The 12901-nt window shown below is 42.7% G+C and overlaps 8 protein-coding genes across 8 annotated transcripts; 4 read left to right on the top strand and 4 right to left on the bottom strand.

The window, feature by feature from the left end:
* Positions 1-181: 181 nt before the first annotated feature.
* On the top strand, positions 182-2959 carry V1512DRAFT_244906 (anaphase-promoting complex subunit 5-domain-containing protein; the record flags this gene model as incomplete). The annotated part of the gene is made up of 13 exons (XM_066914344.1): positions 182-442; positions 487-775; positions 823-882; positions 933-1026; positions 1071-1160; positions 1205-1280; positions 1330-1560; positions 1611-1841; positions 1890-2026; positions 2071-2200; positions 2247-2348; positions 2395-2737; positions 2787-2959. The coding sequence occupies 13 exons, from the start codon at positions 182-184 to the stop codon at positions 2957-2959; spliced, it is 2217 nt and encodes a 738-aa protein (XP_066774194.1).
* V1512DRAFT_9528 (THO complex subunit 1 transcription elongation factor-domain-containing protein) lies at positions 2924-5326 on the bottom strand. Its single transcript, XM_066918566.1, has 4 exons — positions 4809-5326; positions 4643-4761; positions 4389-4596; positions 2924-4342 (listed from the first exon to the last, which is right to left on the bottom strand). Exons 1-4 carry the CDS (start codon positions 5095-5097, stop codon positions 3081-3083), a joined length of 1878 nt encoding a protein of 625 aa, XP_066774193.1. The 5' UTR covers positions 5098-5326; the 3' UTR covers positions 2924-3080.
* V1512DRAFT_256336 (uncharacterized protein) lies at positions 5248-6043 on the top strand. The gene is made up of 3 exons (XM_066914994.1): positions 5248-5387; positions 5438-5598; positions 5651-6043. The coding sequence occupies exons 1-3, from the start codon at positions 5301-5303 to the stop codon at positions 5694-5696; spliced, it is 294 nt and encodes a 97-aa protein (XP_066774192.1). The 5' UTR covers positions 5248-5300; the 3' UTR covers positions 5697-6043.
* A 461-nt stretch (positions 6044-6504) lies between these two features.
* On the bottom strand, positions 6505-7635 carry V1512DRAFT_288655 (globin-like protein; the record flags this gene model as incomplete). Its single annotated transcript, XM_066918148.1, has 5 exons — positions 7309-7635; positions 6985-7249; positions 6881-6934; positions 6683-6829; positions 6505-6648 (listed from the first exon to the last, which is right to left on the bottom strand). The coding sequence occupies exons 1-5, from the start codon at positions 7569-7571 to the stop codon at positions 6505-6507; spliced, it is 873 nt and encodes a 290-aa protein (XP_066774191.1). The 5' UTR covers positions 7572-7635.
* Positions 7636-7816: 181 nt separating this feature from the next.
* On the top strand, positions 7817-8625 carry V1512DRAFT_288654 (uncharacterized protein). Its single transcript, XM_066918147.1, has 2 exons — positions 7817-8136; positions 8186-8625. The coding sequence occupies exons 1-2, from the start codon at positions 7881-7883 to the stop codon at positions 8305-8307; spliced, it is 378 nt and encodes a 125-aa protein (XP_066774190.1). The 5' UTR covers positions 7817-7880; the 3' UTR covers positions 8308-8625.
* V1512DRAFT_195126 (nucleotide-diphospho-sugar transferase) lies at positions 8393-9239 on the bottom strand (the record flags this gene model as incomplete). The annotated part of the gene is made up of 3 exons (XM_066913153.1): positions 8393-8650; positions 8701-8907; positions 8964-9239. Coding segments are annotated over 3 exons (741 nt in total), but the record flags the coding sequence as incomplete, so codon positions are not given.
* A 39-nt stretch (positions 9240-9278) lies between these two features.
* On the bottom strand, positions 9279-10294 carry V1512DRAFT_256331 (oxidoreductase-like protein). Its single transcript, XM_066914993.1, has 3 exons — positions 10136-10294; positions 9928-10086; positions 9279-9879 (listed from the first exon to the last, which is right to left on the bottom strand). The coding sequence occupies exons 1-3, from the start codon at positions 10224-10226 to the stop codon at positions 9440-9442; spliced, it is 690 nt and encodes a 229-aa protein (XP_066774188.1). The 5' UTR covers positions 10227-10294; the 3' UTR covers positions 9279-9439.
* A 120-nt stretch (positions 10295-10414) lies between these two features.
* V1512DRAFT_231987 (uncharacterized protein) lies at positions 10415-12872 on the top strand. The gene is made up of 7 exons (XM_066914001.1): positions 10415-10589; positions 10641-10785; positions 10831-11010; positions 11064-11668; positions 11715-11973; positions 12022-12129; positions 12177-12872. Exons 1-7 carry the CDS (start codon positions 10471-10473, stop codon positions 12837-12839), a joined length of 2079 nt encoding a protein of 692 aa, XP_066774187.1. The 5' UTR covers positions 10415-10470; the 3' UTR covers positions 12840-12872.
* Positions 12873-12901: the final 29 nt, after the last annotated feature.

The following is a 12901-nucleotide window of genomic DNA, read 5'->3' as shown; positions in this document are numbered from 1 at the left end:
ATCTTCATATTAAATTGTTGTTACAGTTTATAGTGTAAACCTTATTAACAAGTTGTAGATGCGGCTCAAACCTCCAACATCATCAAAACATCACAAACACGTCCTGTTCAAAATAAAAAAAAGACACAAGCACGATCAAGAACAGCAGCAGTTTATTTTACTATGAAGAGGCTCTGGTGAAATGGGTTTTACAAATTCAGATGACGATAATTTGGCTCAGTTTATCACTCCACCAAAAATTGCAGTCATATGTCTGATTGAAGTTTACTGCAGTCGCCTGATCGCGTTGCATGCTCGGACTAAGGTGTTGATGCTCTTATTAAACTGGATTGATGCTAAATATAGCTGCTTGTTTTTGCTTAAGCTTGAGGATTTTGAGTCAGCGTTAAAAGATATTCCTACAGTGCACAATCAAACAGTGCGCGATGTCCTGCTACAACGCGTACGTACTTCAACTTCATGAACGCGCAAAAACTGACAATACAGATTGCAGAAATCTACAGCATTGATGTGCTTTACAGTGTGATTAGCGACATTGACGACCAATTTTTCATTGATCCGGAATCCAAATCAGGAGCCAAACGTACGCTAGTTAGCTCGACCTCTGTTGTTGGCCACTTTTTACGACGGTGCTACGTGGATTTCAAAGCTATGGAGTTTGAGCGGCGCCTAGATTTATGGCAGTCGTTTTGCTTGTTTAGTGGGCGTAATTCGTTTGACGGCATACCTGCAGGGTTTCCGGTACCTCTGTTATCGCCTGTGGCTGATTCTAATGGTCTGACGCTTGCTTCTAGTTATTTTACTATACTTACAAGATGTTAGATACTATTGCTTCAGAGGATGTGACGCGATTGTTTGAGTTTCAAATTGAATATATGCAAAGTATGTGTCTCGGTTTTATTCAGTCTACGGTATCTTACAAACAAAATCAGAGCACGGCTGCAGTCTTACTAAGGAGATGCTCGAGCGGCTTGAATACGTGGTAACACATACATCCAAAATACCATCGTCTGTCTACTACATTCGGTAAGAGCAGAACAGCAGCTCCACTACTCTGCTGAACGATATAGATTTCTTCATGGTTGGCGATCGGGAGACTATCAAGAGGCTTTTGAAAATCTGCATCGTTACTTCGATTACACAATGCACAACAATGACAAGTAAGTTCTTGAGTCTAACGGCGAGCTTTATCTAACTACTCTAGACTGTTTTATCAATATGCGCTACTAAATCTAGCAATCCTGCAAGCAGAATTTAACTGTTTTTCTGAGGCAGTCTGGGTCTGTGGTAGCTTGTCATGCTACTTTACAATTGCTGATTTGTTCTTAGGCTATACAAGAAACAATTAAAACCGCAAGAGAAAACAAAGATAGTGTGTGTTTAAATTTCGCAATGTCATGGTTATATCACTTTCAAAAAAGTCATCCTCGCGAATGCCCACCGCCTACTAATTCCGATGAAGCAACCTTACAGTTTTTGAAGATTAAGTCTAAAGAGTCGGGAATGTTGAACCTACAGTCAATCGTGTATTTGTCAGAAGCCAAAACTTTAATTACTACAGTAAGTTGAAACATTGTGATCAGTACTAATGGGTCGCTAAATTGGTACAGGGTGGAAGTATTGTGTTAATATTTGAAGCTTTGACAAAGAGCTCCTATATTAATGCGCAGACAAACCTATTAGAGTCGGTCGGAGCTCAGTACGTAATTCAGTCTACTTTATGGACTCGGTTAGGCGTTTCGAGTTTAGGCAGATGCTATACAGACATTTATCTCGGATTGTTTAAAGAGAAGGCCTTTGTTGAAGACATGGTGAAGATTGTTTTTCGATCAGCTTATGCCGTAAGTATTTGTTTATAGCTACTAGTTACGTCTGGTTAAAATTAATAGCTGGTGAACATTGGCAAGTATGATGACGCGCTCAAGATGCTCTCAGAAGTTGAAAGCATAGCGGCACAGTCGTTACGAATTCATCAGATTTGGGTGTCTTACAACCTTTTAATACTATTTAAACGCGCGATCAAAAAGTATGAACGCTTATTGCTACTTATCCCTCTCACTAACTTTATAGCTCGCGGTTTACAGAGGCTGAGATTCTAGAACAACGATTGAAGGCTATCGACGACGTACTAGAGGATTGTGTACTGGAGATCGAATGGTGTAGAATAGAACTCTATTTACGTACCGGACGAGCTGAAGCTGTATGTTGAGCTTTTTTACATTTACTCACAGCGTATTAACTTTTAGGCATTGACGCGTGCGTCAGAGTGTTTAGACTTGGCTGTGGGAGACAGTTCAGACATCAATAGTCAGTTGGTTTTTATGATTGCATATTCGCGCACGATGCTGGTAAATATAGCATAGTCTTTGGTTTGCAAAACTAACTGTAACATAGCAGCTAGGCCGACCGCTGCGAGGGTACGCATTGCTCATGAGATGCATTGCCATGGCCGAAAAAGCCTGTTTGGTTCCAACTATGTTAGACTCGGTTTGCTATCTGTGCGAGATTTTCAACTCCATCAAACAGCATCAGCCGGTTCTGGCAGTGCTGGACATTGCGATGCCGCAAATCATTGAATGCGAAAATACTGAGCTGCTAGGGCGGGCGTATTTTGAAACTGTCAAGGCTATCGTTGGTGCGAGTAACTTGTCTTCGACTTCTGGTGGTGGCAACATGGATCTCGAGACTAAAGGTAAAATGGCGCATGCTATTCGATATGCCAAATTAGCGTATGCAGGTACGTTTGAACGTGTTTTGAACGGCTAGACTTGGCTGATCTAGCGTAGAGTTTGAGAGAATGGAGGATGTTTCTGTTATGATTCAGATAACTTCCATGCTTACACGTCTATATAAAGTCTTAGGTCCTGAAAACAGCGATGATTGCGACAGTGTGGCAAAGATGACGCAGCAACTACAAAAGCTTCGCATCAAGTCACGCCAAGCTGGTATGCTAACATAAAGTACGTAATGTAAATACAATTTTTTATTTCTTTCTATCGCTCCACCATTGCATCTGTAGCTGCCGCGACGATCGCTACTTCATCTGCACACACCGTCTTACTTGAATTCTAAGCTGCCGACTAATTTGTCTTCTTTATGTTTTCAGTGGGTGTAATCTCCCGCTGTGATTCATCAAGCATCTGAACATCTGCATTGGGTATGTCACACATCGGATCGTCGGTTTTTCTAGATTCTGCACTTGGCATGTCAGACATTGTAGTGTCCAGTACCGATGCATTGTCAGTCGCAGTGCCTTTTGCTCTAGCCTCTGTTGTGTTCTCTGGTGTCGACACGACTGACACCTCCGCAGGCGTCTCTGCTGCAGGTTCCGAGCCCTCGGTGACTGATTGCGACTTTGCTCTGCTGATCCTTGAAGGTTTCTCTTTTGGAGGGCCGAACAAAGACTTTACTCCCTCTTTGTTGTCGTACTTGTCAAAATCTAACCACAGTCCGTGAGCACGCGCAGCTCTTAGTCCACGCCATTCACGAGACGAGATTGCCTCCGTCAATTCGCGTTTCAAATCCGGATCGTTAGTTTCTGATATTGTCAGCTTCGCCCGCTCGATCGAATCGCTGTAACTTTGTGCGTTTGGTACTCGGTATCGTTCTTCAGTTTTCAGTCTACCGATACCAGTTGGTACATTGTCTAATCGTGACAAAGCTGCCGTGCCCATAAGAAATCTGTACGGTCGTTTTAGTCCTCTCCGCGCTTGAAGTACTTTCTTTGCCTCCTCAATTTCTGACGCAGGGAAAGGTGGCATTTCAAATAAAGGCGCATTGTCCCGCTTCCAATTCGTCCAGTTGGCGTCCCGGCTCACGACTAGCTTGAGCGAGCGCACGAATGTTGGTTCAAGATCGATTGCGTTTGGTCCTGGTAGGCTGCGACCAAACGAATCTTGTACAGACTTACAAAACTTTGCTAGTTCAGGTCCAACCGTGCGTTCGTATTGGACCGACCGGTTGGCAATATTGTGCAGCGCTGAGTCTCGCTGGTGTGCAATCAAAAAGTCGCATAGTATGTATATCTGCGCGTATATCGTCCGTCGAAATTTGGCGTCGTGTAGTTCGAGCTCAAATAGTGATGGGCTGGTAAGCCACTTGGGTATGAAGGAGTCGTTCTCGATAGGCTCTGACAACATATCAATGTCTTCTTGTGTAGTGGTGCGTTTGCCCGGTACTGCTCGATCTGTAAGAGCGCCGGTTGATGAATATTCACGTAATTTCTCCAAAACAACTTTAAGTATCTCTTGAAATAGTAGCTGTTTATTAGGAAAATTGAGAAGATCTACGGGATTTGCAAAAATTCGCTGTAAAGACCAGAATTTTGAATATATGCTAGATTCTAACGTCGTCAGCACTGAATCAAGCACAGGCACAATTTGATTTACCGTCTGTAGTGTCCCATTGAGTCACATTTTCTGTATTAAAAGCCCCTCGTAAATTGACTCCTGAACGCTCGCTTAGAGAAAAAGCCTTGGCTAGAAAGAAGAGAATTTTTCCGGCAAATGCCAGATTTTGTGTTTTTGAAAGTCGTCGTAACAAGGCGTTGCAATAACGAATTAAGTTAGAGCCCGGTCGTCTAGTTCCGCTAAGATTCTTTAGATGTAAGTCTAGTGTAGTAATGAAATGCAATCAAATATACCTTTGTGAGTCGAGATTCTCGTGTTTCAATGTATCGCCAGAACGTTTGACACCAATCTATAGTTTCAATTTCAAGCAGATCTTCCAGGTATTCGTGCATTATAGTTAACTCTATATGCCCTGTCCATTATTAGTTTCTGAAAATATACATCAACGGTTTAGTTTACCAAGTTCGTAAACAAGTAATGCCAAATCTAGTAAATTGCACACATGCATCAAACATTCTTCAAAATTGTCAATCGTAGCATAGCGATACAATAGTCGCTTGCCATCAATTTCGAACACGTCCGCTAGAGTTATATTGGCATTGGTTGCCCGATCAATGAATGAATCTAAATCAACCTTCGAAGACAGCGACAGGTCCAAAGGTGCATCAAGAGCTTCTGGCCGTAGGGGCAAAGACGAGATAAAGTCTTCAAGTGAGGGACGCACATCTTGAGACCTTAAATCAGTCATTATTCAACAAATTGTCATCAAATTGTGCTATAATGCCCGCCTGATTGATTGATTTTTTATCCAGTTTGGACTCCTAAAAGAGCACGCCTAATATTTTGGGCAAGGGCTATAAACTCTAGTTTGGCTACACCAGCTCGCCGCACGGTCAAGGAAAGATCCTAGACATTTTGTAATTCATTGCACCGTCACCGTCACCGTCACGAATGGAGGCTCTAAATAAAGAGTCAGTTGATGTAGTTGCATTACGGTTTGACAAGATAATCAACGATATCTCGGAGCGTATGAATACGGTATGCTGATCTGGGCAAATACAAAGTATTGAGACCACTAACTGTATCAGCTTATAAAGCAAACATGCGACTCAGCAGACCGACACCACGAACAGTGTGTAAACATTGCTAACGAGGCTACGTGGGAAATTGAGCGACTAAGGACACTGATGGAACGATGCGACGAGATTGAGCTAGAGTTTGCGAAGATTAAGAGGATAGGGGAGATTGTGTAAGTTATAATAGGCTGAATGCTATGAATGAATAGCATCTAACGAGAGCAGGAAGGAATTTAAGAGTCGCGTTGCCTATTTGGAAAAGACAGCTTAAAATTTGGACTACGGTGCTTCTTAGTGTGTACTTGCGATTGACATGATGATGATAGAGAAAGGACAAGGCGTTTGATGGATGCATATTGGGCGTTATTTTAATTTCAAATAGTTATTGTGGTTTTGTGATTGGATTAGCCTTTGATTTCGTACAGTAGTGTTGTTATTTTTGGGTAAAAAGAATGGATTGGGTCTTATCGACTTTCGCTCTTCATTAGGAGCTGGATTTGTAGTGAAGAGTAGTTTTTTACAGCTAGTTTTAGTGTGCGTCAGTGCAGTATAATATTGCAAGATAAAATATGACTACAAATTACTTGCCTGAGTGGCTGTATATCTCTCAAGAGGCCCCCCCCTTGCTTAAAGCTTTGACTGAAATAGGATGACTGTGATTATCATGGATGGAAATTAACTCTACAGTAATACGGATCATCCAGACAAAGCTAGAATTTCCGTGGCCACAATAAACGCTAACGGTCAAACCAATTAAAATCCGCTTTGGTAAGCATTTAGAATTGTAAATTTAATTCAAGTTCGCCATTTTATTGTTTGTGATATCAAAATTATAGGCTTTCCAAACTTTGGAAGCGACTATGAGCGGACAGATCACTCTCGGAAAGTTTATTTAAGCCGCACATGCTAAATAGGAATAAAATACCCCAGAAATTTGGCTGAGTTGATGATATCAATTTGTTCAAATGTTGATGGTGTACAAACAATAAGCTAAATTTAAGCAAAAAAAAAGTCGATTAATCAAAGACTGGTCAAGTCAAATCGACGCGTTATTTTGCAGTGCAATTGTGCTTGTCGTGCTAGCGTAAATTCCATAAAGGTCGGAGTGTAGGGTGTAAATTACAGAATAATGCATTTATCGCTTGTCTGTCCATCGCTGCGATTTGACCGCCACCTATTCTTGTTTTTGGTAATTGTCGCAATTGATTTTGTGCTTGGAAACACTGTACGTGGTAAAGGTGCCGCTCGGTTACTGACTGTAGTCACTACACCGTAAGACGCAGCTGGTGGAGGTGTGCGCTTTGCCGCAACAGGAATGTAATCATCTTGACCAGCAGCAATCATCTTGGACGCAAGATATGAGTAGATCTTGATCCAAGTGATTTCAATTTGAGGCGTAAATCTCTACAGTAAATTAGATCAAACTTCAATGGCCAGCTTACAATATTTATTTACCTCTGCCAATCTGTCGCGAAGCGTTTGAATAAAAATGACTCCGAGTAATTCAAACTAATAAATGTCAGACTTTCTGATAAAAAATTTTCAATAAGTGGACTAACATGTTCGGCTTCAATTCCCATGACATATGCGTGCCGCCGACCCATTCGCTCCAGGATTTCGTCCAAGGCTTCAATACTTTCTAGCATAGCAAGAGCGACTGAAAACAAGCCCGAAATTGCGGCGGATTGGCGCGCGACATCGGGGAACATAAACTCAAGATCAGGTCGAACAGCAAACAGGTTTTGATAGAACTGATTGCAAAACAAATTTGAAGGTGATCCTGAGTTTGATGTAGTCTGATTGGCAGGAGAAATAGCAATTGTCCTGTAGAACATAGCAGTCAGTACTTAATTCAAGTTAATTTAAGTGAGCGTGGTACGAACTCTTTCCAGGATTCTTTGACAACTACCGCATCTTCTGGTGTCAATTGGATGTTGATCTCGTGGAAACCAGGTCGCTTCTGTGTCACAGGAGCACTGGCTACACTTGAGCTTGTAGTTCCAGAATTTCTGTTGCTTGAGAACGTAGACGGACTCGAGTCTGTGCTGCTAGATGTTGATGTGGATGGAGCGACAGGCGAGCTTATCGGTAGCTTGGTAGCTTCTGCTGGAGTAAGTTTCTTAATTCTCTTCAATAAACCGGGCATGACGTGAAAGATACAGATACAGAATTGACAGATCAATTAGATGAGACTGAATATTTGAGCGCCCCACTGCGACCAGGGCTCCAATATAAAGAGCGAGAACGCAGATGTAAAAATTTAAAGTTTACAATTAATTACTTTACCAGTTCTGTTTCATAAATAAGGTTTACATGTCACACCGATCTACACCCCTTAGTTTAGTCACGTGATTTTTGTCTCACTCAAGAATACTGTGTTATTTATTTTTTCAGAAGTTGGCATAAGCTGCATCCTCAGCTTGTTGTTTCTTCATACTAATTGTGTTAACTGTGGATGAAGGAAGAGGACGACAGTGAAGACGCAGCAGAGTCTAGAAAGCGCGGTCGATGGGCGGCGTCTGTTACGCCAGTCCCAAAATCACAGAAACCGCCAGGGGAACTACTTACCCCACAAGAAAAGAAAGCAAACCACATAGCATCAGAGCAAAAACGCAGACAGGCAATCAGAGATGGCTTCGACGCGCTCACTGAGCTCGTGCCAGGCTTAACGCGTTCTCAAAGTAGATCAGAAGCAGTAGTTTTACAAAAATGTGAGTTTATCTAATTTATAATAGCAACACTATAGCTGATCTCAATCAGCTTTAGCATTTTTGAAAGAGAAATTAGACGAGCACAAAACACTTATTGAGCGCGTAAACAATCTAGGCGGACAGGTGCCGTCAGATCTTGAAATAAACTATGAACAGGAGCTGACTGAATGATTTTTTATTTATAATGCATTAATTGCAAATCATAAAGCTAGCAAGTTTGTACAAGTTTTTTGTCTCCTTCACATGTTCTTCAAAACAGAATCATGACAGCAAAGAAGAACATTGCCATTATAATCAGTACACAAGTCACGAGACCAAACTTGTACATGTACAATTCTTTAAGCTGGCTGAGATAATACAACATGACTTTACCAGTCAGTTTACTTTCTCCGACTGTTCGAACGCCAAATGAGAATGGAACTTCCGCAATCTGTGCGCTAGGAATCTTAGACTTGACTAGTAAATCTAATGCAATCTTGAACCCTTGTACATTAATGTTCTTCGCGTTCACAACCTAGAACGCAATCAACCTCTGTATCTACACGTAGCATAATTTTAACTTACGTATGACTTTTGAATGCCGAAAAACCCACTCATAGGATCAGACGCGGTGGTCAAGGGGCGGGCTAACATTCGAGCTCCTGCAGAGATAATTCGTCTATGAAGGGGCCAGTCCTTGTCCATCGACACACCAGGGGCATACCGAGTTCCGAGTACAAAAGCATGATCTCTTAGTGAGTGTAAAACAGCTGGAACTCTTTCCGGCGGATGCTGGAAATTCATTAGTACTTGCCAGCTTACACGCACTTTTTCACTCTGCACTTTACCTGCAAGTCGGCATCCATACACACCAAGTACTTTCCATGAGCATCCATAAATCCTCGTATAACAGCAGAGCTTAATCCGCGCTCAGTTGTACGAACAATAATGTCGACATTGTATCCCTCATTCTTCAGTTTTTCGACCTCTTCAACTGACCCATCGCGACTGTTGTCGTCCACGAAAATCAACTCTGTCTTAGAGGGGTCTTCCAATGCCTTGAATAAACGTGTCGTCAAGGCTCTGATGTTTGCTTGTTCGTGGTATGCTGGCACAATTACACTGTTCTCCATCTTTCTTGCTGATACTATATTACTATGTCTACTAACTTGGCTGCTTCGGCGCGTCGCGTTTTCCTTTTACTGTCGACTATGTGCGGCTCATTTGGCAAGACGAACAAGTGTATCAATATCACTAATGCCTACAGTAAATGTATTAAAATTGCGGATATATATGATAATGCAAGTTTCGTCTATTTTCATAGTTAAGCGTTTAAATTAGCACTCGGATTTGCCGTCTGAGGTGGTATAATGTACTGTTTTGCGTGCTTTTTCTTCAGTCGTCTCTCTGTCTCGATAAAAACTCGAATTCCAACATCGACATCTTTGAATGCGTCCTCCTCTTCTTTGCTCTCATCTACTGTAGCCGATCCCTTCGCAAGATTTGGTACGTCACCAAAATCTGCCGGCCATAGATCTAGCCGGTTATTATCTATCAGTTTCTTCATTGCCTTGCGTTTGCGATCCTGCCAGTCCTCAAAATCATCTCGGTAGAGCTCCCATACGCAGTTGACACACCCACTCATGCAGCAATTGTCTGGCTCTGTGGGTCGAGACGGAACTTTGACACCAAGTATGTTGCGGTATGTAGATTCCAGCGCTGCTCGTCGCGCCGGTCCTGCAAGTCGGGACCCAAAAACAATTCCTAGCGCCCATTAGAATAAATTCACACCATATTCACATCTCAGCATACGCGCTCGTTCTTGTGGAGAAAGCTCTCGTGCTTTCATAACTGTTTTTAAATGTGGGTCATCTTTTGCAGCATCTGTTGCCGCCGCTTTCGAGACTTTCAGTTCTAGTGTTTCTTGTTTAAATCGTTCTAGTTCAGATAGAGTAGGCTGCGCCCTTGCCACTAAAATAATCAATCTCAGACCATACCACTACCTCAAAATGCGACTTACAGTCATAGAATCGATATGGACTAAAAAGCCGAGCAGTGCAAGTTTGAAACTGTCGCCGCAATGGAAGCGCAACATTCCGCCTATATATCATTCTGAAGCGTTTATATATACACAATACCCTATTTTATGTGCCGCCAGTTCAGTTGAAGTAATTTGAAGTTATGACATACTGATGATCCGACGAACTATCGGGCAGCACAAAACCCTTGCTGGCTTGATCACGTGATCAATCTTAAATTTACCGTCAAACTCACCGCCGCATCACGAAACAACTCCTGAGTTTACGGTCGGCCATCATAAGCAGTACAAACTGTGGTCAACGCTCTAATATCAGTATGCCCCCCGCCAAAAAGGGCACAAAGCCGTCGGATAATGGCTTGAAGCGAATTGACAACAAATACAAATTAACGTCATTTCCTCAGGCAGTCGCGATCAATCAAAAGAACTACTATACGTGAGTATCTGCAGGAGTGAACGACGGTGCAGCAATGTTAAGTTGGCATAGCGAATATCTTAAGCGCGATGATCAGGCTATGATATTGCGGCAGTTGGTTGAAGAGTCAGCAAAAGCTAAGGAATCAACCCGCCAAGACGAACCTGTTAAGCATGCCGACGATGAGATGGACATTGACGAGAAGGAAGAAGAGGAGGTATGCGCACCACTCAGTGTGCTACCTGCGGCTGACGATGCATAGGAAACGCAAGGATCAAAAGACATAGTCATTCACCTTGGATCTCGCAATTTACGGATAGGTTTAGCGTCAGATACATATCCAAAGACTATTCCAAATGTCATAGCGTACAAGCTCTCACCTGCTGAAGCTCAGGTATTCGATGCTGCTGAGCCAAAATTCAAATCTGCTGAAGATCCCGATGTATGATTGCGGGCAACTGCACTATGACAAACGGGTGAGCTAACACCAACTAGTTCGCATTGATTCATAAAGAGGTTTCGCAAGACTTCAAAGATCGCATGCGGTTTTACAAACGGCGTGTTGCCAGCAACTCGCACGACTCAGTATTATCATATAACAAGCGTGCCGTCTACGAAGACATTCCAGATCACAACGACCCGTACAGACTGGAATGGACAGACGTCTCGGTCGCACCAACTATCATTATTGGAGAAAAAGCATTAAGAATTCCACCACGGTCTATACCACGCTACAGACTTTTATGGCCAATTCAACACGGCTATTTCAACGAAGCAGATTACACATCTACTCGCCAACTAATTGGTGACATCGCGATGATAATCGAGCATGCAATTCAGTCTGAGCTGAACATTGCGAAATCCGACTTGTCCACTTATTCTGCTGTTTTAGTTATTCCGGATTTATACGATAAAGTTGAAGTGTCTGAGCTTATTGATATGTTGTTCCGCGAACTACGATTCTTAAAAGTTGGAATTATCCAGGAGTCAGTGGCTGCAACTTTTGGCGCTGGAATTTCGTCCGCTTGTGTAGTTGACATCGGTGCTCAAAAAACTGCTATATCTTGTATAGACGAAGGCTTGTGTGTTGTCGACTCTCGGTATGTGAAATTATGCCGCAAAAGGATTTAATTCTTATCGATTTAGTGTAAATTTGCCTTTTGGAGGTGACGACATTACGTTGGCACTATCCAAAATGCTTCAACTTTCTCAATTTCCATATGCCGAGCTGAATTTGACTTATCAGTATGATTGGGCGCTGATGGAGGATATTAAGTCAAGGTTTTGCACCACGAACGACGCTGACATCACAGTCCAGCTTTACAATTTTTACCAACGGACGCCAGGACGCCAGGCAAGAAAATACACATTTAAGACATTTGATGAAGTAATGCTTGCGCCAATGGTATATTTTAGTTTTAGTTCACTGGGCCTATGCAATACTGACTTTCAGACATATTTCTTTCCAGACATCTTTGAAAATGACAACAAATTAAAAAAACGTCATACTCTGTTTGAACGGTCTACTGACATATACGACGGTACACATAACGATCCTTATGTAAGTATCACCGTTTGCTATCACAACTTGGCTGATTGAAGACGTAGTCTGAGGCTCAGGTTTCATTATATTCGCGGTATGCTTCTGGTGCAAATAGCGCACTTGCGCAGATGCAACGCCAAACTGCGCAAGCGTCAACCCCAAAACCGCCCGTAAAATCATCTACGCTGTCTCATATACAGGAAGACACACCTACATCGTCGGTCGCCGGAACTCCTGTGCCTGAAGCACCTCCAGCAACTGGCACTGGTTCTACGTCAGGTGCAGGTGTGGCCGGCGGCAACGCTGCTACACGTGCGGCGGCTGGCCCATCTATGCAAGCGCTTTCACTAGCTCTCATGGATACTTCTGTTGTTATTCCGGCACCACTTGACCGAGCAATCATTGAGAGTATCAGCCAAGTAAGCAAAAGTGACGAAGCTCGAGGAAAACGAATGTACGAAAACATCATCATGGTTGGTGGTGGCGCAAGCAGTATGCCGGCTTTCAATCGGTTGTTAGAAGACAGAGTTTCAATGTGGAAGGGGTGGGCAACCGGCTCGGTCATGGTGATGCCGACACCGAGAGATATGGATCCTACACTGTTGGTCTGGAAAGGTGCATCAGTGTTTGTGAAGTTAAAGATTGCGAGCGAAGTTTGGATTGGCAGCCGAGATTGGGATTTACTGGGAAGCAGATGCTTGCAATACAAGTGCCTATTTTTGTATTGATGTAATGATATAATCATATTGTGGATCATATAAATTGAATGGAGAACGTAGTTGGGACTCTC

The sequence above is a fragment of the Lipomyces arxii genome, assembly GCF_038497795.1.
Source record: "Lipomyces arxii strain Phaff 12-163 unplaced genomic scaffold V1512scaffold_1, whole genome shotgun sequence".
Taxonomy (NCBI): domain Eukaryota; kingdom Fungi; phylum Ascomycota; class Lipomycetes; order Lipomycetales; family Lipomycetaceae; genus Lipomyces; species Lipomyces arxii.
The sequence above is the reverse complement of the archived record's forward strand: the minus strand, read 5'-3'. Positions and strand labels throughout refer to the sequence as shown.